A 22,961-nucleotide genomic window follows, 5' to 3' on the forward strand; every position below is an offset into this window, starting at 1 on the left:
TTTTTATCTTACTCAGTTGAAACTTAAGATAATACGTAATATAATTTGTTGACAGATTTAAATGTTTAAATCCGAAAGTTGTGTTACACAAATTATCTTATTTTTTATACTTACGAATTTTTATAAAAATATGTATGTAGTAAGAGTAATAACTGCTCGTAAACATAAAGGTGGCAAACATAACTGCATAATACAACATTAAAAAAATATATTAAAAGTAAAATATTCTCTTGTAACATTCGTCAACAAATATGTCTTTGCGCACTGATCTTATCGTGGCTTGCGCTATCTAAACGATCTCAATGTCAGGCCAAACCTAGTTCTATTTTAGTGTATTTCTGTTATTTTTAATTGTATTACTCATATAGCACATATTTTGAGTCATATAGGGACAGTTATACATACATATATTGATAACACGTGTCTTCAATTTGTACGTATGATAAATATCCCATTACTTATTTAATAATCAGCTTCTAAATCTCTGTTTTCTAAGAATAACAAGATATCTGCGTATGTTTTTGAAATGCGTGCGTAAAACATAACAAAGACAAACGCGTCAATGCAATAAGCCTTATTTAGCAGTTTTGTAACTCAGTTATACATAACATATACTAATAGATTGGCATATTATAATAATAGAGTAGAGTAGCATATAATAATAGAGTAGACTGGCATTTACCAGGCAATTTGAATCAAATTAAAAAAATTAAGACAAGAAGTTTACTTTCCATTTCTTAAAACGTCAAGTTTATTATTTACGCATGAAAATAGAAAAACGAAAAATACACAGTAATTTCTTGGGGAAACCTCCTATGTATTTATAGTACAAAATTAAAACAACTGTTACTTTGAATTACCTACAGAATTTGAAGTCATATTTATTTAGTTCAGAATGTTAAAGATTATCTATTTATTAGGTTAAAAATTATTAAAGAATGACATGGTGCGATAAGATTACAACTGCAAAAGAAAGAGTAATTCGTTTGTAAGTTAATCTAAACCATTTATCTAAGTTCAAGTCATGTAACTTGCAGACCGATTAGTAATGACTTAGGGGGGATTCCTGGTAAACACGATAATGAATATCGTTAAAGAAAACTTTCTTTATCTTTAGAAGTAGGTTAGGTGAACTCCTTGTGAGAGAATTTGTTCGACTTATAATAAATAGGGGGAGTTGAATAGCTATTGAAAAATCTTGAATGCCTCAATACAATTCTTTTGAATTCAATAGTGTTCACAAAGTGGATAAAGACGTTCGTCGCTACGATTTTTCTGGACCATGTGGGGGCAATTCCCCTCTTTTCCCCCCAGACAACGCCCATGGTCTATCAACCAATAAACGAGACAGGATAAGTACTCCGATTTTTCAATAAGGAACCGCAAGATATGATCGCTAAAGGTGATAGATGACACGTTGAATTCAATATAAGATTTCTTATTAGAATCGCAATAGCCTTAAACATAGGTTCAAACAATTAGAATGTCAAACAATTAAGATAGGATTCTTTAATAGATAAATGAGATAGGTCAATGTACAAAACAGAAAGAAAATTAGCATGTAGTACTAATTGTTGATTAATTTGTTGACACACGTTGATGTCAGCGACCCAGTTCAAGGCTGAATATATTTTTATCGCGTAGTAACATAGCAGACCGATATAGAACGCCTGTGGGCTTGTTAACTAACAGCTTTTTCTACTTCTTGTTTATTAAATATGCGTAGGAAGATGTGAATATTGACTGACAATAATACGACAAGTGATAAAAGGTCAATCTGCGGGGTTTTCTTACGGAAACCGTTATATTTATTTAAGCAATGTTTTTATCTAATTGTGCCTTTATGTCTTATCTAAAACTAAACAGAGACTATCTAAATTTGTACTTGAATTACAGCAAAAATGTTGATAACGCCGACATTTGATTATTTAAAATTTGATGGGATTGATTTTGGTGGCTTATTCCTAATTTGTTTATTAAATTATTGATATTATATTTGAATATTTCATTAGCAAAATATTCTCGATTTGGTTGTTAAATAATAAAGTTAGGTTTGTTTTTGTTAAGTTGTAGTTTACACAAAAAAGGAAGCAATTTAGATTTATATATCTAGGTACAACTCAAAGGACATAGAGGGCAAAGTAAATACACGTATAATTTATTTTTTACAAACATAAGTTAACAATTTTTATTGTATTTGTAGTGTCTTAGTTGTCATTACATTAATAATAAAATAAGTCCAAGTTTTAAGTTGTCTAAAGGACGTTACACCAGTTAATCAGTTTCCTTGTTTTTGTTTTAATAATAAAACTACTTTGTTTAACGCGTGTTAGCGTTTGATACGGAGAGATATTAAATAAATAATGACTTTGATTTTAGCCTTCACTGATATAATAACACATATACCTACTTTGATTATCGTGATTCTAAATGGTACACTTGTAATTGATATTTTAAAAGAAAAATTATATAACATTGCAATTACATCTACTGCGTTCTCAGTACACGAGCCCTACTTGTTTTGTAACCCTTGCCCTTCTATTTCACATCTGACATTGGTAGAATTGTCGACATCAGCATTGTTTGTCATGAAGAAAACAAAACGGAAACATTGCATACGTAATCTCTAAACTATTATTGATGTATAGTAAATAAATAACATCTATTCAAGTTGTGTAGAGCAGTAGAGATAACTTTATCTGACTTAATACGTGTTTGTATGTAACACGCAATGCAAGCATGTAAACAAACTTCGTAATAGTGTGAAGGTTCGCTTACCTCCCGCCAAGATGCCATGTCGGACCACATAGCTGATGTCTTCGAACGATATGGTCAGCGAGTCTTCCACTAGAGACGTGGAGCTGGTCTCCTGGGACTCGGAATGTTCACTGGCCATGTTCGTAAACTTTCACTCTCACAACAAAAATAACTATAACACAACAGAACGCACTTTATCCATCGCGCGCTAATTTGAACAAAGAAACGCGTCCGATGTAAACAAAGGGGGTAACGCGACAGTTGCGTGGCGCCCTGACGCGCTGGCTGAGGAAGGCGAACTGCGCTGCGCAGGCGGCTGGCACTCCGTCGACGATTATCGGTCGTTCTCCCCCACTCCCCACATGGCCGTCAGCTGGCAGTAACTCCAGTAACTCGCGCCTCGGTAGCTGTTATCGCTGCAACACAGATAGGCTATTGTAAAATTTGGAGCCGCAACAGTATCGCAGCGACCGTCACAGATGCCGCAACACCGATCCTTTGTGCAGTGAACAATTGTTCTTGTACGATACTTCGATAAATGTCAATAGTTATGTTTGTTAAGCTAATTGTCTATTTGTTCAGAAGACTATTCAATCAGTAAAAATGAAGAAAGCGGTACATGAGCATTCACACGTTTTCTATTTATTATTTTTTGACGATTATAAGGACTAAGGATTAAAGTACGACCTATATAATAAAAAGAACATAGCACTATTGACTTCTCTACTCCAAAGCTATTACTAAATTGTGTGTTAGTATTGCGATGGTTTAATATATTTACAAGCAAATCTGACGTCAGCGCTTTCCATATTTTCATCTATAATCCAATGTACTTATCTATTTCAAACACGCTATCAAACAAGGGTTAGGAAGGGCTAGGAAATCGATACCCAAGTTTATATTTTGATGACGTGAAAGAGTTCACAATATAATTGATTATTATAAGTCAATATTATCTTTGAAAGACATGCACTGACTCGATGTGGGAAACTCCAGCAAACTTTCACGTTACCAGGAAATCATACCAGTTAGTAGCTTGGCATTTACTGTTAAGAATTAAGTAAAGTATAAAATCCGAGTTTTAATACTATTACTTAGTTTTTTGTGGAAGTTTCATATTTTGTTCAGTATTTTTGAGCTTTCATATAGGTAAAGTAACGCTACTTTATCTGCCCGTATTCGATAGGGGTTCGGTAGGGAAAGGACAATAAAAATCTAAGTCTGTAAAAATCCTCATTAATCATTTTACTACATAATTTTTGTATCCAAATCTTTCTTCTTAGTAACCTTTTGTTAACTAAGTTTGCACAGGTTTTGAACATAGGTAATATTCTTTCCAATGCAATTTATCATTACATATCTAATTGAATCACATCAACAACCTATAAATGGGCCACTGCGAGAATTTTTGAATCCACGCTTGCTCGAAATTAGAAATTTATAAGCCCAAGTTTCCTCACGGTGTTTTCTTTCATCGTTTGTCTAATTTAATATAGCATATAAGTTATAATATTAGCTCCGATCTTGATTATTATTTAGTTTATATTTATTTTATGATTATATTGATTATGATTATATTTATTTAACAAACAGCAAAAATATGACGTAACAAACGTTGTTTGCATTGAACAAAATGTTAAGAGCAAAGACGCACGAACGCAACACTTTCACACAAAGCAACTGCGTAGATTTTACGTCGTGGCCGTGGGTCGCGTGCCTTATCTTACGCTACAGTTATGCCACATGTCATTATTAGTGACTAATATTGTTTTCAAACGTAATTTTACATAATATGACAAAGTAAATGGTACTTTGTCATACCTTTATGTTCCTAATGTCTCATCTAGTTATATCTGTTGTTTAAATGTATACAGAAATATACCGTATGGAGAAACCTCTTATGACTTAATTTAAACCACATATTTGCTTTTCATCATTTTGGCTGATTATACAATATACGAAAAATCAGCGATATAATAGGCTCAGTCAAAAAGTACATTATTCTCTTTGAGCTAATTTGAACACTCTTTACAAATACAGTATTGCAACTACTGCGCTACATGCCCGGAACATTTCTAGTCAACCTACAACATTACAGCTCTTCTGTGGTCAAGGAACATGGAGCTGTTCACATAGAATTTAATACTTCATTAATTTCGTTATTTATTTTGTTTGATTTTTTTTGGTTTTTGTTGAAATATTTAGTTGTATTATGCTTCTGTGGACGAGTACTAATGAGTTTCATTTGAATCATATGAATGATCTTCATACTGTATACAGGATATCCCTGAAGTGAACGTCCAAATGGCACCAGGTGATCGCAAGATCCCACAAGTTATCAGAAAAATATAAAAACAATTCTAAGACATCCAGTTTTTTAATTACAGTGACTTAAGTATGTGTTATCCACTAAAATGTTTAAGTAAATAAAAATAAAAAGTTAGTTAATGACTTTTTTGTTCAAACTTTTTGTCATTTCGGAGATTGAATCTTGATAGCAATTAAATATTAAAATAATTTGTTATTAGTTTGGTTATTTTTTATTTGACTCCTGTATGTTCAGGTACTGGACAGTTTTTGCGTTTTGTGTTATTGTAGATGTTAATTATACAAGTAATATAACTTGTATAATTACCTTGTATACAACGTGTAACAAAAGGGGGTATACATATCAATCGGCTTCTAGAAAACATAACAAACGATACGGTAAGGGTTTTTAAACTCATGTTTTCATGGTATCAAGTTATGAATTTATCAAATCGCGCCGCTGCGTGATTCAAAATTAGGTAGACAGGTACTAGGCGATCAGATTGACAGAAAAAATGTTTCGTAATATTAGCGAGTGATCCCTGTAGTGTTGTGACATGTTTGTATGATTTAAAATCAAGAACCATGCGATACCAAGTATTTAGTACAAATTTTTTTTATACGTATTTTTAGCTGAAACTTCGTGTAGAGACTCTATTCAACCTGTATTCTTCAGGGCTTCTTGATGTATATGGGTATTTTGTTACACGTTGTATACCTAAGTACGTAATATTTTCTGAAGATAATAAATATTTATGGGAGAGCCATGCTTCGGTATATGGGTCCTCTCGACCGGAGTGACCAGAGCTTCACACTAAACCGACATAAAACAACTTAAACAACGCTTGCGTTGTTTTGATGTCGTTGTTTAAGCGAGGTTACCAGAGGCCCAATTACCGTCCCAATCTTTCCAATCCCCGATTCTCCAACAACCTTTAAATTCCTAGCCCCCAAAGGCCGGCAGCACACTTGTAAAGCCTCTAGTGTTTCGGGTGTCCATGCTTACCATCAGGTGATCCGTCTGCACGTTTACCGGCTTATATCATAAAAAATATGATAATAAGCAACTGATTAAAGAAATATTTCCTGTTGGTAGGACCTAAACTTTATCGAAGACAATTTTCAGTTCGTATATCTTTCGCGTTTCAAATATGGAATATTATACATGTTATATCTACATGTAGTTAAAATACATTTTAAAGGTAATTAATTAATAACTATTATATGTATAGATCGTGCACTATCGATACTTATGTGGAATAAACCTGACGTTACTACAAATCTATTATATACTTTTTTAACATCGTTTTAAAGCTGAACTACCAACTGAATGGGATTATAATATCATTAAATTTTTACAAAGGTAAAAAACATACAATACTACTTACATTGAAATCACTAAACAATTCACTAACACCATAAAACAAACAAGAAACTATCACAAAAAATCGGAAAATTCGGAGCTTTATTCGGAGAAAACCGTCTGTGTTGACGAAGCACTGTTAAATGTCTATTATATGGATGAGCGTATGTTTATCAACCCTGCTTACTTACGGTATGACGGTAATACATATAGTAAGTACCTACTTACTCACTACCTATTATCGCAAAAAATCGAAACCGATTTTTACAATTGGATCACGAGTTTTGGGTTAGATAAAAGTGATACTTAAATATACCTGTGTTTAGATCCAAAATGATAAGCACGTGCCTTTGTCCAGCTGGTGTGATAGTCATTAATAGTAATATTTTTGATACTATGTGGATGTTTATTAGTAAATTCTTCTGTCTTTTGCATTTTCTTTAGGTTTTGTCTAATGTAATCTGAAATAAAGGATTGTTATAATAATTTTTGTTCAATTCACCATTAGAGAAAAACCAACCAAACATTTCGAATTTACTTCAAGACTTAAGGAGATGAAATACTATAAATAGTGCAATAGTTAAAGTATTTATTAATCTAAAAATAAAAAACAAAAGCAATGAAAAAGAAAAAGATATACCTCCATCTCTTTCAATACTCAATTTTCCTCATCTTTCTTCGAAAGGGCAGAGATAGTATTAATTTATCAGCACAATAAAACAATATGATTCACAGATCTGAGCCAGGTGTTCGTCTACTATCATCAACGTACAAATTCACTGATAACAAACATCTAAATGTTTGTGTATTTAACGCAAACACTACGATATCGAAGTAATATTATTTTTACTGTGATGAGTCATCCTTTCTACTACGATTCTTTTTTGCAGCTTGACTCATAAAAGCATTGTCTCATTTTATTGCTAAACTAATTAATCCTATTTATCTTTTCTAAATCTGAAATTAAATTGAGTTCTAAGAAAATTAACTGAGTTATTAAAGTATTTACTGACCAAGTATTTTTGTTATTTCCGTAACACTATTTCTTTAAAGCAAAAATTACTCACACAGACTCGTTTATAGAGATATAAGGCGCTTTGAAATAATTGGTTAAATCAGCAGTAAATTATTATATGTAGCTAATGCATATTTAAATGAAATGTTAAGCTAACTTTCTTAGACATTTCTTCGTGCAGAAACTGGTAGATTGCAAATAAATAAATATGGTTTAAAGGCAGTTATCAAAATCGTGTCATATTGTCAGTTAATTACAATACCTAAGTCACGATTAATAGTCATGGTCTTCGTTGATATTAGATATTTTTTACATACATATATAACCTCACGCCTGTCTCCCATAGGGGTAGGCAGAGACAATGAAACTCCAATTGCTACGAATCTTATATACCTCTTTCGCTTCATCAACAGTCATCAGTCTTTTCATGCATGCTCGTCGGTTAAGGGTACTTTTAATTTGGCCTTTCTTTAGGAATTTGAGGATTGTTGGGAATTTGGGAATTAGAGAGATTGGGAAACACAACGCAATCGTTGTTTCACGTCAGTTTTCTGTGAGGCTGTGGTATCACTGATGATGCATTGCTCTCCCACACTAAAAGATGTCATAGGATAATCGAAATGTCATAGATATGTATAAGCAGTTACTTAAGCATGACATTTCAGTTTTTATTATGAGTCACCTGAAGTATTATCAATATTAGTCTATTCAAAATTTCTTGTCCATCACTAGTTTCTTAGGGTCAGTTAGGTAATATTTGGCCATCCAATGCTCGATGTTCTCAGCCCGTAAAAGAACACACAATTAGGAATTAATTGTCCTATTTACAATAGGATTTAATACATGACTAGTAAATAGTAGGCTGGAGATTGACACGCTCTTCTGCTAAAGACGTTGAAAAGTTTACGGTAATGATCCTCCAGAAAGTTCTTCCTCTATATACTATGACATTTACAAGCGCTGAATATAAGTATATTATTAATTACCCTTGGTGTACTTTTACACTAGAGATGTGCTATGTAGCTATGCTTCCGAAATGTAATAGCTCAGCGGTGAAACTAAGTGCGTACTATAGAGCACGCATCTTTCCTTCTGCTGAGCTATCAATGAATTTGTTTGTTTTGTTTTGTTTGTTTGAGTGGTGGAAGTTCAACGCATCCACAGCAACGTAGCACAGCACTTCTTTGGTGGAATAGCACATCTCTAGTGTAAGGGCACTGGCAGGGTACACTCATAGGGCACCTGATCCACAGTGATCTTTTCAAATAATGGTCGTTACTAATAAAACACGGTTAATCACTGGATACATTTTATTTATTCGGTAATCGCTGTCATTCAATTTTATCAGTCACTAAATCTCCGATCACTATGAGATTCATATCATAGATATATGAAACATAATATGATTCATATGTACTTAGGAAACTCTTCGGAAATATTAGTCATTGTTTCATATTATACATAGTAGGCTTATTTATCTTATGGCCAACTCTATCTGATTGGTCAAATTTGATGTTTCTATTAATTGTTTGTTAAAAGGTAAAAACAAATTTGCGATTGTTATGAGGAAAATTGGTTTTGTGACAAGGAAATTAATAAAAAAAAAAATATTTTGCTTATTATTGCTTATTATAGAAATTCTTGTACTTGTATCTTTAGAATGCTCTTTGGATTGTCGTAGAATTATGCATTGTAAGTTATTTACTTTTGAGTATAGGAAATTTTTTATCGTTTATCATAACCGTGACCAGCAGCATGTCTCGCAAATTTGTTTTTAAATTTAACAGTAGGTATTGTTTTCGTAAGGTATACGCCCTATATTTCAAAGTTTTAATTTGTCATAAAATAAACCTATTCAATTAATACTAAGTAATTATAAATTAATCTAACACAATTCCTTTAAAATATAATTATTATCACATAAAAAAATAATTTACCTACTACATAATTCACATTATATCGCGAAATATAATGGATTTAATACTTGCTTACGATTATTATAAAAATATATATTTATTTATGATTTTAGGCAAGTGTGGCTCAGTTATAATTCGTGTGAGAATAATTAAAAAAAGATGATATCAGTGTAATGATTTAAATAATAAAAAATATGGAAAATTAAGAATAAGATAAAAATGTAAACAAAAGAATGCTAAGTTATAGAACAACTATTACATGGAAAATATTGTAAAGACATTGTTACATAAATTCATTATTATCAGTCATGGAGTCAGATCTATAATATATAAAGAATAATCTGTATTATTAACTTACAGATTTAGCTCAAAGTGATTTAATAAGGCAAGACATTATAATTGAAAATTCAAATGTATTCGTGTATGAAAAACACCTTTGTGATCATAAATGTTCGATGTCAATTTTGTTACAGGTCTGTTGTTATTCGGATATTTCCGAAATATAGTCAAAAAACAATTTCGAACAAAAATAATCACAAAGTCATAAAATACTCGACAAAAATTAGTCAGAAACAATCGTAAGTACCTAATGAAATATCACAAATTTACTAGCGCCTGTCTTTTCTTTCATAGTTAAAATTAAACTAAGTACATTGCTATCACTAAATAAATAGGGAACTATTGGCCGCGTGAACAGAGAATAAGAGCTTAATATAAAATTTTACTAACAACAAAAAGTTTCAAAAAGATAAGTAGCATTATATTAGCTTCGTCAGAATGAACAAGAATCAACTTGTCAGTGTCATACGTTTAAGCCTCGTCCTCACTAGGAACATTTTTCGAACGACAAGTGTCCCCTGTGACATCAGACGACATCGCTGCGACATTGTTGAAACTGTTCCTTGTCGCACAGTCAATGAAGATTAGTGATAGAGTGTGGACGGATTATATATTATTTATATTAATATTTAATTGTTTAATCCACCAAGAACAAAAATTATCTACATCGACTGTGCGACAAGGAACAGTTTCAACAATGTCGCAGCGATGTCGTCCGACATCGCTTGACATCGCCCGATATCTCCGGAGACACATGTCACTTAACAAATGTTTCTAGTGAGGATGAGGTTGAAGCGTGCTTACTCTGTCCCCGCGGTATCTAAACTAATACTATTATAGATTAAAAAACCCAATCCAATATTTCAAGATGGCGTTCAACTAGTCCCTGTTCATCTCTTGTTTAATCTGTACCACAGAGCGGCAGCTGTCAAAGCGTGCATGAGGACTGTCGTTGAGAGTACCAGCGCCATATTTTCTCCAATGTCAACGTTTTCCATGTCCATCTCTTTGAGGAATGTCTTTGGTGTGATGTAGTGGCAATATTCTGGAAAAATAAGAGCATTTGTTATACATATAAGTACTTTAGTATCTACTGTATCCTTAGTACGAGTTTGCTTTACGTTGAACCAAAACAAAACTACTCTGATTGGTCGGCACGTCGAACGCCGAACGCATTCTCATTTCAATCTCATTAAATGGAAAACAAACTTTTACTAAGCCCTCGGGTCTTTAATGAATAAAAGTTGATCGCATATTTGCATTAAGTTAAAGGTTTTTTATCAAATTGACGACTGATGCACCTTAGTCATTATTTTTTTCAGAGTGAGATGGTGGGATTTAATATTTGAATACTTTGAGTACTTTTGGACAGTTTACTACTTTAGTTATGTGCTGAGATTTCAAGCCCATCACCAGGGCCCTTTTATACCCTTTTGATGTTTTGCCAAGTTTCATAAAGTATCCAGATTTCCTTAGATACCCTTTTGGTGGTTATCAAGTTTCATAAAGTATGTGAATTTTCTCACCTTTCGAGCAATGCATTCTAGTCCTGTTAAATCCGTAAACAGAATGCACAGCAACGTGGAATCCAGCTCTGAAGTATGAAATATGATGGAGCCAGCGGAATTGGTAGGGAGTGTCCACCAGTGCCAGGCAGAAGCCAAACACTGAGAACAAACACGCGAGGACTGGACCGATGAATACAGCAATCTGGAAGAAGAGGATTTTTATTAGAACGCATGTTGAACCTATAAGCACCTCTAGGTTCTTCATAAAAAATGGTAACATATATTGCTTTTTTTGTAGTACCTCAGTAAGACAGAGCAAGGCGGACTAGTGAGCTAATGTAGTCCAATTCATGACTTACAATTTTCTGTTTCACCACCTTCATACTATAAGTGCCCGATAAAGTTATGTGACAGATAGTGCGTACAAATTGCGTTCTTAATTTAAAGTTATCTGATACATAGCGACTATCCAGACATTGCAAAACAATTCCTTAGTACTATCCAATATTTTTCAAAATTAAATAATGAATGAAAATGAGCAACTTTGAATAGCAATCCTACAGTCAATAGTTGGTTGTAAAAGTTATTTTAGAGGTTTCTTACCCTGGTAGGAGTAGTGGATCCGATGAAATAGCCCCATGCCTGTGCGCATAGTGACGTGGCTACTATAGTGGCAAGGAACAGGGTTGCTCTCGTAGGCTCCAAGGGGTTGTCAGTCAGCCAGTAAGATAGTACCACGTATGACACACATGATATCATCTGAAAAATTAATAATAAATACTATAAAGTAACATAAACCGTGTATAAAAAACATTAGTTCAGAGGGTCAGAATAGCAATGAAGCAAAACAGTTTAATATTTTTGATATCGGTGTTTTTTAAATAAATGATTATAAATTACACGATGTTTTTGTTGATGATGACTGTCAAAGGGCTTAATAAAATCTGAATGTAAAAAATCTCAATTTAAAAACCTAATTAAGAATTAAATCATGAACCTCATATTATCTGTGGCCTCTGATTGGTTGGTTCATGGGAGCTAGCCAATCACAGCGCCGAACGCAGGCACGCTTCGAACTTGTATTGTAAAGCGAAATCGTACTTAGGCCACAGATATGAGTTTAATGATTTAATTCTTAGTTGAGATTTTCAATTAAAGAATTTTTACATTAAAAGTACAGGAGTATAGTTCCAAAACGTTTTAGAACACGTGTACTATTAAATAGTGTATTGAACAATATGTATCACACCTTGACCCTATGATTAACCACGGAAGTACATAAAGAATGTATAATTAATTATTAAAGTAAAATTTTAATTAACAAGTATCGTAACAATAAAATGACGATTCATTCAAATTTTGTAATAAGTCGGTAATAATTGTGTAGAAAGGCATTGGTCTCTAAAGTATTTCTACAGTGACACTAGTTAAAATTTTAAACAGTACCCTTAGTATGACTTTGCTTTACGTTTAAAGTTCGGCGCTATGATTGGATGGCTTGAATGAACCAACCAATCAGAGCGCTCGAAAGCAAACTCGTACTAAGGGTACAATTTTGTCGAAACTGTACCACGGTACTGCAAATTATTCATGGAAATAAATAAGTCGAAACGATTAGAAATAATTAAACAGTAATAATTAATTAAAACATTTGGATTCGTTTAGTTAATGATCCCTAACAAACATAAAACAGATTATATCCAGTTTCCGCATCAAAATGAGTAAATGTAAATATCTACATATTTTTTAAATCTCACCTGAAACGGTAGTTCCACGGCTAGTATCGATACTATGTACGGTCCTAAGTTGTACCATCGATTGAAGTACTCTCCTCGCAAAATATCCATTTCTAAAGGAACTGAAAACAAGATAAGTTACTCTCATAAATATCATATTATGTAATGTGATTTACTATTATAAGTTACAGTAAAATTCAATAAAACTTTGACCTACTCAGAAATAAAGCTATATAGTCACAGTTTATAGTTATCAAACACCATAAATGAATACAAAATATGTGTGGGAATTTGTATTTTACAAGTGCATTGTATTTATAGTTATTTCTTTGCATTGAATACTGGTTTACTAAGATATAAAACTGACATACAATGTATGTATTTATCAATGTCAATTCAAGAGAATTTATGTATTTTCATATTTTTAATTTTTCATACTATGTTATCAGAATAAATATTTTGATATCATTTTAATCAGAAAAATAGGCCTTATCAGTTATTTTCCAACATATATTATAATTAAGTACGTCAAATCATGACTTGCATTATAAAATAATTGCAGGTATTATCTTGGAAGATACAGATTAAATCTAATCTCTTAGGCTTCGAAGAATATTTAGTATCTGTTTAGTAACAGTATTTTTTCTGTCACTAATCTTTTTATTATTAGTGTTAACTACGAGACAGAGATTTTGTCAGATATTTTGTCATCTTTATGAACTAAAGTATACATTTACTGGTTATAGTAATCATTTGATGGTTACTTAACCCAGTCTTTAACAATTGCTTTTCGACCAAAATTGTTAGAAATAAATCGTTTGAGTAAATGTCTCTGAAGACGGCAGTACGACTAACGACATAATTATTTAGTAAAAGTAGGAATCATGGCGACAAAATATCACATTATTTAACGTTAAGGATAAGCAAAGTTGTATAGTGCAGATAAAAAAATATGCTAACAACAAACATATATAAGTTATGTTATAATCCGCAGATAGTCACAAAAAGAAATGGACAACAAGGGTTTATTTTTTGAGGAAATAACACAATTGACATAAAACTCTTCAAATAAAATAAATACTTACATGATAACGTGACAGACATTTTTCCAGTGTAAACGACAAGCAGCATGGATCCATATAGGTAGACGTAGTTGCCGAGCACAGAGCCTGCTTCACTGCCTACCCCTAAGTACAGGTAGCCGAAGATTAGAGCGATGACCACGTGCGCAGCAACACGGTACATGAATAACGACTGGAAATAAAAGAAAAGTTTCTATTAGTACGTGCCATAATGTGCACCTGTGCCTACCCCTAAGGGGATAAAAGGCGTGACGATTTCTATTAGTATTGTTGTAAGAGTGTTTTCAAAAAGTGTTTAGTAGTTCTTGAGTTTATTCGTTACAAAGAAACAATAATTTTCAATAAAATAAAAACCTCTATAATATTTTACCCACTCATCAAGCGAAATTATGTCATTTCAAATATCACGCTACATTTATTATTAGACTGACATAATGTATTCTTTTTACCCGACTGCGCCAGAAGGAGGGTTGTGTTTTTAACTATTTAAGCCACTTTCGACCGTACTCAGATTCATTTAATGGTCACTTCCCAATTTGGCAATTGTGTTCGAAACAAAATTGTTACTAAGGAATAGTTTAAGTAATCACTAAATGTCTCTGAGTGCGGCAGTTAGGTACTAACGTCTCCGTTAATTAGAAAGCAAAAAATATGGGCTGATTTTTTATCTACGTACTTATTTTTTTTTATCAGAAGTTAAAGGTTTCCCACGTTTTTCGACACGTGACCACAGATAAAATAAAAACATTGGCTAGGCGTGGTGTGGGTCAAACTCGCGTGATTTGAGATAACTGTTCTAATAGTCAAAAAGATAAGAAAGTATTCGAATGTGTATTTATTCCTTTTTAAGTAAGGTGTATTTTCTATAGTTCCGAAATTATTATTGAGACATTTAGGTGCTCATATACAGGAAAAATATGCAGATATTTACTTTATTTTGGCACATTTTTTGTGACTTGAAATGGAAACGTTTTTTGCCGCCATAAGATCGCTGAACTGAATATTTGAAGAGTTCTTAGCATTGTTTGGTCAATTTTAGATTACAGCGATAACAATAGGCCAGGGTGATCAATGAACGATACAATAGCCTACAATGGCTTACATTAACGAAAATTAATTGTAGAAACTCATGTGTCAAGACGGACGACTATTTTCTAAGGGTTGTAGGTAAGAAAAACTAAAGCTGGACCAATCGACTATAGTATGTTTTCTAAGCTATTGAAAACCGACTTCATTAAAGGGAACTTGTCTTTCTAGATGGCAAAATAGAGTTTTACGAGGCTTCTAATTAGATTATGTTTTTTTTTATGGAATAGGTGGCAAACGAGCAGACGAGTCACCAGTCAGGACATGGACACAAATTGTTTTTTTTCACCTTTGTTTTTTTTTGTTGGAGCCCTAGGCATTGTGTTTTTGGTATCAAAATGACAAATAGGTATAATTTAATATTTCGCTGTACTTACATAGTTTCTCGTAGTCATTAAGTAGTTCCTATATAGAAGAATCCATGTTTGTCGCAATAGTCCAGATTGTCTGTAAATATTCTTTGATAGTTTCCGCTGTTTGTAGCTGTTTGGGCTCAGCAACGACTGCTTTTGTTTCAAGTCTGATCTTATATCTGTAAACGAAACATTAAATGTTCATTTATCGCGTCAATCGTTACAAACCTTTGACTGCCTCGTTGACTGAGTGGTTGCAAGTGGGGCCGGGCAAGGAGTCTTGGGTTTGATTCCCAGGTCGGACGAAGAATTGCTGGGCTTTTTTTTAGTTTTTTGAAAATTTCTCAGTAGTAGTACGGAGTCAAGAAATGTGCCCAGCAATAGGCTCACCACCTATTACATGGGATTTATAAAATAAATTGTAAAAAAGTGGGTGTACATTGTACAGTGGTATTACGTGTTATAATGAGCACCTTTGCCTATCTCAATGGGGATAAGAGGCATGACGACATAAAAAAAATCATTACAAGCATCGTCAAATCGTCATTCATACAATTCATTACAAAAAAAAAAACTAAATAGTGCTCTATTTATTTCATATTTTAAGACTAAGTATACGTTATTCGTTAAACAAACTTTTCCACAGGTCTCTTTAAAGTGGAAAACCAGTTTCAGTACTTAAGTCACGTACCTAGAGGGCTGGGCAGTGCAGGTATAGTAGGAATGTGACTTTCCCAACTGCTGTTGCCATTAGCAGTTAGATCTGGTTTAAACCGGCTCATAATTTGAGCGCTTTTCACCAAATCCACGTCGTATTCCCCTGATGCTACTTCCATTACTGAAAAAAAGAAATAAATAAGGTTAATGTTTTGTTAAACAAGCAATTATATTTTCAACTTAATTGGAACGCGTTAAAACATAATATTGTATTTTAAAAACCAATTTAATAAGGGGAAATTGTAAGTTTAAAATAAATAGTTCCGTTAAAAGTAGGACTAGACAATATACAGAAATAAAATAATAATTATCATTTTTTGGATGTTGCTGTCCGTCCGTTAATCTTCCGGTATTAAGAGATACGGCTATCTACGTAATTAATAGGCCTATGTGTAGTATTTTATGAAGATATCAAAACGGCCTTAATCAGGTTTGTTCGAGGTTGTAGATAAAATAGTTAGTTTTTCTCCTTAAGACTTTATGGTTTGAAGCGAGTTGACCGCCTCTATCCTGACTGTTAGGAATGGTAATCGATTAAGAAGCTGAAAAGGTCTTATGAATTAAAATATACTGACCAACAATTTAATGTCAGAACAAAATTAAAGAAATACAAAAAATATGGTAGAGGCTAGGTGCCATTAAAATAAAGAGACTTGAGAATAAAAACTTTTCAAAAAGTTATAGTGCCATCAATTTTTTTAAGTTAGGTTACTTTCTACTAATTCTGAAAAAAATACTATCCTGAAAACCGCATCAAAATCGGTTCAGTCAAACGCGAGATAATCGCGCACAAACATACATAAATATGGGTCAAACAGAGAATTAAATTTTTTTTGGACAAGAAAATTTTTAATAATCAAATGTTTTATTATGAAAGTCTATTCATGTAAACAAGACTACTAGTATTTAATGCACACCTTTTTTCCAATAACAGTGCATAATATTATGATAGAAGAAGTATTAACAAAGAGCGGGAAGATGTTGTAACATTCTCATAACATAACATAACAGTGAAAGATCGTGATGTTACATAAATTATTTCTACATTTCTTGTTTCATCTTTAGCTAATAGTAATGTACCTAATGAGTAATTTGTAGACATAATAGGATGATGATACTTAAGAGAAATATAATACAATATAACACACGTTCTTTCGCGTGATCAGCTGTTATAGCAGCAAGGCGCCCGCGCCCTAGTTATCGGAAGAGGTATTTTTGAACTTTATGCGCGCGTGCTAATGAAATGTATCTAAACTTGTGATGTAAGTACTTATTGGATTTGTTGCATTCTCTATGTAAATCAAATTGTATATATGTTGTATGTTATATAAAAACCCTTTTCTTGCCCTTGTTATGTCATCCATGGAGAAAATAAGGAAGTTAAGGATCAAGTTTGTAATAGTCGAGCAAAAGTATGTGAGACTTTCTAGGAGATACCTATTACGCAAGCCTAGGTACACTAGATATAAATTCTAGGGAACCGTAGGTAGAATCTATTTATATATACGGTGCACATAAATTCTCATACTTATTAGAGTTTCTTCAAAAATAAAAATAAAATGTTCTTTAATAATCTAGGTATACCTAGTGTGTTTTTTATTTGTTGGTCTAGGTATAATGTTGTTGTCTTTAGAGACTCGTTTATCTCCCAGCAAAATCTATCAAAATTGGTTCAGTGGTTTTAAGCGTTAGAACGTATATTTATGTATGTTTATAAATACCAGTTTCACAAGGAAAATTTTTGTATTGTATTTTTTAATGATAAAACGTTTATTTTATGGTTTAATCTGTATTATCAACTAGTTACACTTTTATGGTAATGGATATCGTGACAGGATGAGTGTTATTAAACTATTAAATTCTTTGTAGATTTTTTCTAGATGAGAAAACAATGGCTTGTCCTATTGCACTTACCGTAATTATAGAATTAGATCATCTACTACGTTTTTCATATCATCATTTATACCATAAAACTTATTATAAGTACATGTATAGCCTTACGGCTGTCTCCCATAGGGGTAGGCAGAGACAACGGGCGTTCCGTTGTCTCTTTGCTACGAATCTTACATACATCTTTCGCTTCATCAACAGTCATCAGTCTTTTCATGCATGCTCGTCAGTTAAGAGTATTTTTAATTTACATAAAACGCATTAGTTTGTGTAAAAGAAAATTTAAATAATTTCTTTTTATTTAATATTCATTCGTATGGTTACTGTTTGAACAAAATAATTTATAAGTACCTATAAATTGATCGTAAATTACTGTCAATAGTTTTAACTGTCTAACATAATGGATTGATAGACAATAAAACCGACTATGTATTTAATTAATGAGTATTAGTTGCGTATGCGTGTGCAGACACCGGCACGTCAACCTATCCTACTATTAAATAGACTTTAAACTTTAATTACAGAACAATTTGGTTGAAAATCTATTGTAGGTACAAGTATAACAGATTGTAAGGTGATGAGTATGGTGTTTGTACTTGGATAGGGACCTTATGGGTATTAAAATATTCGATTCGTGTACATTGATGTTCTGATATCCATATTAGTCAAACAAGGAACACTAATGTGACACATATATTGATGTATTTAGCGCTGGTACAATACAAATAAATAATATGATTACGACTAATACGAGTACGACTTGTAGAACTCTTTTACTCTACTTATCTTCAATGACGGCCAGACTGACGGATAATCCAATTTGATGTTTTAAAAGTGTTTAAAATTAAAACTTAATTAAAATACACGTTTTGATTTTGACTTTGACGATAAACATTTTATTTTGAAGATTATTATTTATATCCACAACATTTCCTGCTTCTAGTTAGAGGTACAACCTTGTGAGACTTTTCTCAGGAACTAACGAGATTGTCCAATATCAATTAAGTAATTACTTTCTGTCTGTACACTAGTCACTAATTTACATATCTAGTCGATACGATATTTTCAACCAAACTCAATACAATTGCGTAATTGGTTGCGTAAAAGGGCTGCGGCATATTTATGGGTCACAGTAATCAACAGAAAACTGGAACTCACCTTGTTACAAAGTCCAGTACTAATCAATAAGGTCTTATTAAAAATGTATTTTTATACCACGAGCCGTCTGGTACGACTATTGATTGACAAATGTTATAATCGGTTGATGTAAGTATTTGTAGTTATTTTGAAAGCAATTTAATATTATAGTTACAAACATCTGCCTCGTTGGCCGAGTGTTTGCAAGTGTGACAGCCTTGCTAGGGGTCTCGGGCTTTTTACCGTTTGTCGAGAATTTCTCAGTAGTAGCACGGAATTTGGAAATGTTCCCGGTTTTTGGCTATAGGCTCACCACCACATGGGACTTAAAACATAAATTATAAAAAGTGAATGTACATTGTACAGTGCCATTAAGTGCCCTAATGTGCACCCCTGCCTACCCCTTCGGGGATAAAAGCCGATATAAAAAAGTAACAAACATTAATGTAGATTCGATTTTGATTTTTTCAAGCAAACTGAACCTCTGATGTGCCTATGAGGATATTTTAATGTTAGGTTTCTTTATAGAAATCAAATTCAGGTAGTAAATAGGTTATTCATTCATTCCACGTTTGTCGCAAAATAAGTATGGGTAAAATGTAACTAGGTACAGGCATAGGCACTATAACTATTTACGCTGCTTTCCTTATGTAGATACTGCTTAGTTTATAAGGTAAAAAATCTAATATAGGTATAAAATTCTCGTGTCACAGTTTTCGTTGCCATACTCCTCCGAAACGGCTTGACCGATTTTGATGAATTTTTTTGTGCTTATCCGGTATCTATGAGAATCGGCCAACATCTATTTTTCATCCCCCTAAATGTTAGAGGTAGTACAACTCTAAATTTTTTAATTTTCCACAGACGAAGTCGCGGGCAGAAGCTAGTAACATAGATTATTATACTCACAGAAATCAGCAGGGTTATGGTACGCTGGACACGTCATCCCAGCACTGGCTAGAGCTGGCACCAAACTGCTTCTGGGTCCATTATACAACGTCCTCCCTGCTTGCAAGCAGTACACGGTGTCAATCTTCTCGAAGATGAGGGCTGAGGGCTGGTGGATGGTGGCTATGAGCGTCCTCCCACCCCTCGCGAGGTTGTTCAGCAGAGCTATCAGAGATGCTGATGCTGATGAATCTAAGCCGCTGTAAAGAAAAAAATATAGTTAAAATAAATTGTTGACTTTCAAATCTAATCTAGGTCTAATCAGGTTTTCCTTCCTGACGCTATAACTCCCGAACGCACATACCGATTTCCACAGTTTTGCGTTCGTTGGAAAGGTCTCTGGCTCCGAAAGGTTGATAGCAAAGAAAAAATTAAAAAAATAAAGAGAAAAGCAGGAAAACAGGGAAAATCATTGTAGGCGAAACGAAGTTCGCCAGGTTTGCTAGTTGAAAAATATAATTTGACATTGACTTTGTATTGCGAAGGGTCCTAACTCTAAATGTAGAACAAATGCATAGTGTGTATACTGCAGTTCTAGAATTGATCCGTACCATGCGTATGTATCGCTTATTTAGTGGTTTAGTTACCGCTGCGCAGATTAATTGGTGGATTAGGGTTAGGGTTAAGTTGGTTTATAGGGTCTAATTGTTTTAGTTAATCAAGAATGCCTTAACTTCTTTTGTGGCATATATGTAAGAAGTACTTAAATAACGATTTACGCAACATACTAAGAAGGAAGAAAGAATGGGTAAATAATAAATGTAGTGATATTAATACAATTCTTTAGTACCTAAGGTTTATTAGGATGTACCTAAATAAAACAGGATAAATGAAGTACCTATACAAAGGTACCAAGTAGCCAGGGTATATCTGAAAGTCAATGTCAAGCCAATGATTTTCCTTAAAGCAAGTAAAACAGCGGATAATCTGCGTCATCCTGACCGTGGCCGATTTATATCACAATACATCATTGTTTGGTAAAACAAACTATTACATATCTAATCGGGAAATCTCAGTTTACACATGAAAAATGGCATTGTGCCACAAAAATATAATCGCGTAGGTTAGTTTCATGGTTAGAATGGGAAGAGCTTAATAGATTATTTTTGTAACTAAAGCTGTTTTAGTTAATGAAAATTTACTAATTTCGATTCCGGCACTTAGAAATCCTTACTGGGTCTCACTGAAGAATTTTATTATTAGAAAAGATAGTATAGTGATCAGCCAAGTAATAAACCCAAGCGCTCTGTAATAAACATTTTAAAGGAGATAGCTCGTTTGCAGATAGCTATACATCTAAAGAGCGACGAAGCCCATTTAGTCTAGCGATAAGTCGTACTGACTCTTGATGTTAATAAAAACCATATAGAACTGTTTGGAAGAGAAACTCAAATGTAACAGCAACACGCATTATATACATTATGAGTTAAATTAGATCGAAGGTTCTCGTCCCAATGCTCACGGAATACGGACATGATGAAGGTCAGTACTAATGCATTGACCGGGCGACTGTACCATGACTTTGACGGTCATCGACGGCCTTGAGGTTTACGTGATGTAGAGCAACAGGAATGCATTTAACTGTTTCGACTTTGATTTAAATGTTCTTTAATTGGGATCGTAATTGAGAAAAGGATGGTAACATCTTTTTTATACGTTTTTTGTATATATCCTTTGTATACAAATGTCGTATACATTTATTGTATACAAATGTTTTTCAATACAAATGTTATTAAATGAGTAGCTGTAGTTTTCTAAAGAAATCTTTATTCCGTACCAGAGCAATTGAAATGAAGATTTTTCCTGTTAAGCAAACACGTGTTTTCTTATAGGGCTGCTTTCGAAATGTCATTGACCTCAAGACTAAGCTTTCCTTTTTAGTTGATACTTACATCATATGTGATACTTTATGATGTAATAACGAAGTGTTAAACTAACAAAAATAACCTATTCCTGTACCTGAATATAATAGTAAAATAGTGAGAACTGCATTTTTATTAGCAAGAACTAGGAAGTATATTGTAAGAGAATAAGATAGGAGGAATGTAAACTAACTCCTTGATACAGAGAAGATTAGCATGGCCCCTGCGCAACCATGACACACAAAATCGTGAAGCGTTCCATGCAAGTTCTATGTTTTTGATATATTGTAAAAAAATATGTATGACAAGGGCACGTACCAAGAGTGCGTAATTACTCCCGACTAATTTGAATAGAATTAAAAAAAACTAACAGCTTGACATCCAAAAGAGTTTAAAAAATGCATTATAGTCTAGGAAAGTACAATTTAGTTATGTAGTACTTACGTGGTAGGTTCATCGAGGAACATGAGCGAGGGGTCGGAGAGTAGTTCCAAGGCCACAGCCAGTCGCCTCCTCTGACCTCCGGACAGGTCTCGGCAGAGGGTTAGTGATGCATTACTCAAACCTAACAAGGCGAGGATCTCGTGAACCTGGAAAGAGAGTTTCATTAAGTTGACTGCACAGTTGATAAGGTGGCTGGGCAACTGGCTGCCGTGCAACGTGTAGCGGGTCGAATACCGCAACGGAGCAACTCTGTGTGTAATTCACAAATTCTGATAGTTTCGGTTCTGGTTCTGTCTTTATTTTGCATCTAACGGCCCCTTACTACCAAAACGTTGCCAATTGTCCACATTTTAATGGATTAATTTTATGACCGTTTGTAACCTATCTAACTTTTTTTTTTGGCACAGTGCGCAACTACATTATAACAACTCCTCTTTGTACTTGCTTCATGGTGAAAACCATCAATCCATGTTATTGGCATTTCACTTCAATTAATATTCA

At 33.4% G+C, this 22,961-nt stretch overlaps 2 protein-coding genes and 1 pseudogene across 2 annotated transcripts in view; 1 reads left to right on the top strand and 2 right to left on the bottom strand.

Moving 5' to 3' along the window:
- The window catches only part of LOC118265166 (ATP-binding cassette subfamily G member 4), a 40,924-nt gene extending 34,362 nt beyond the window's left edge, over positions 1-6,562 (bottom strand). The window contains exons 1-2 of the mRNA XM_035577892.2: positions 6,453-6,562; positions 2,779-3,173 (exon numbers count right to left, since the gene is read on the bottom strand). Coding sequence (XP_035433785.2) covers positions 2,779-2,896 — 118 coding nt within the window. The 5' untranslated portion in view covers positions 2,897-3,173; positions 6,453-6,562. The remainder of the gene's footprint in view (positions 1-2,778; positions 3,174-6,452) is intronic.
- A 2,176-nt stretch (positions 6,563-8,738) lies between these two features.
- Positions 8,739-22,961, bottom strand: part of LOC118265165 (ATP-binding cassette sub-family G member 1) — a 41,392-nt gene continuing 27,169 nt past the window's right edge. The window contains exons 5-13 of the mRNA XM_035577891.2: positions 22,461-22,606; positions 20,116-20,354; positions 16,154-16,300; positions 15,487-15,641; positions 14,027-14,195; positions 12,963-13,063; positions 11,809-11,964; positions 11,224-11,407; positions 8,739-10,742 (exon numbers count right to left, since the gene is read on the bottom strand). Of these exons, the coding sequence (XP_035433784.2) occupies positions 10,588-10,742; positions 11,224-11,407; positions 11,809-11,964; positions 12,963-13,063; positions 14,027-14,195; positions 15,487-15,641; positions 16,154-16,300; positions 20,116-20,354; positions 22,461-22,606 (1,452 nt within the window). The 3' untranslated portion in view covers positions 8,739-10,587. The remainder of the gene's footprint in view (positions 10,743-11,223; positions 11,408-11,808; positions 11,965-12,962; positions 13,064-14,026; positions 14,196-15,486; positions 15,642-16,153; positions 16,301-20,115; positions 20,355-22,460; positions 22,607-22,961) is intronic.
- On the top strand, positions 22,213-22,284 carry LOC126912709 (U6 spliceosomal RNA; annotated as a pseudogene).

The sequence above is a fragment of the Spodoptera frugiperda genome, chromosome 28, assembly GCF_023101765.2.
Source record: "Spodoptera frugiperda isolate SF20-4 chromosome 28, AGI-APGP_CSIRO_Sfru_2.0, whole genome shotgun sequence".
NCBI classification, from domain to species: Eukaryota; Metazoa; Arthropoda; class Insecta; order Lepidoptera; family Noctuidae; genus Spodoptera; species Spodoptera frugiperda.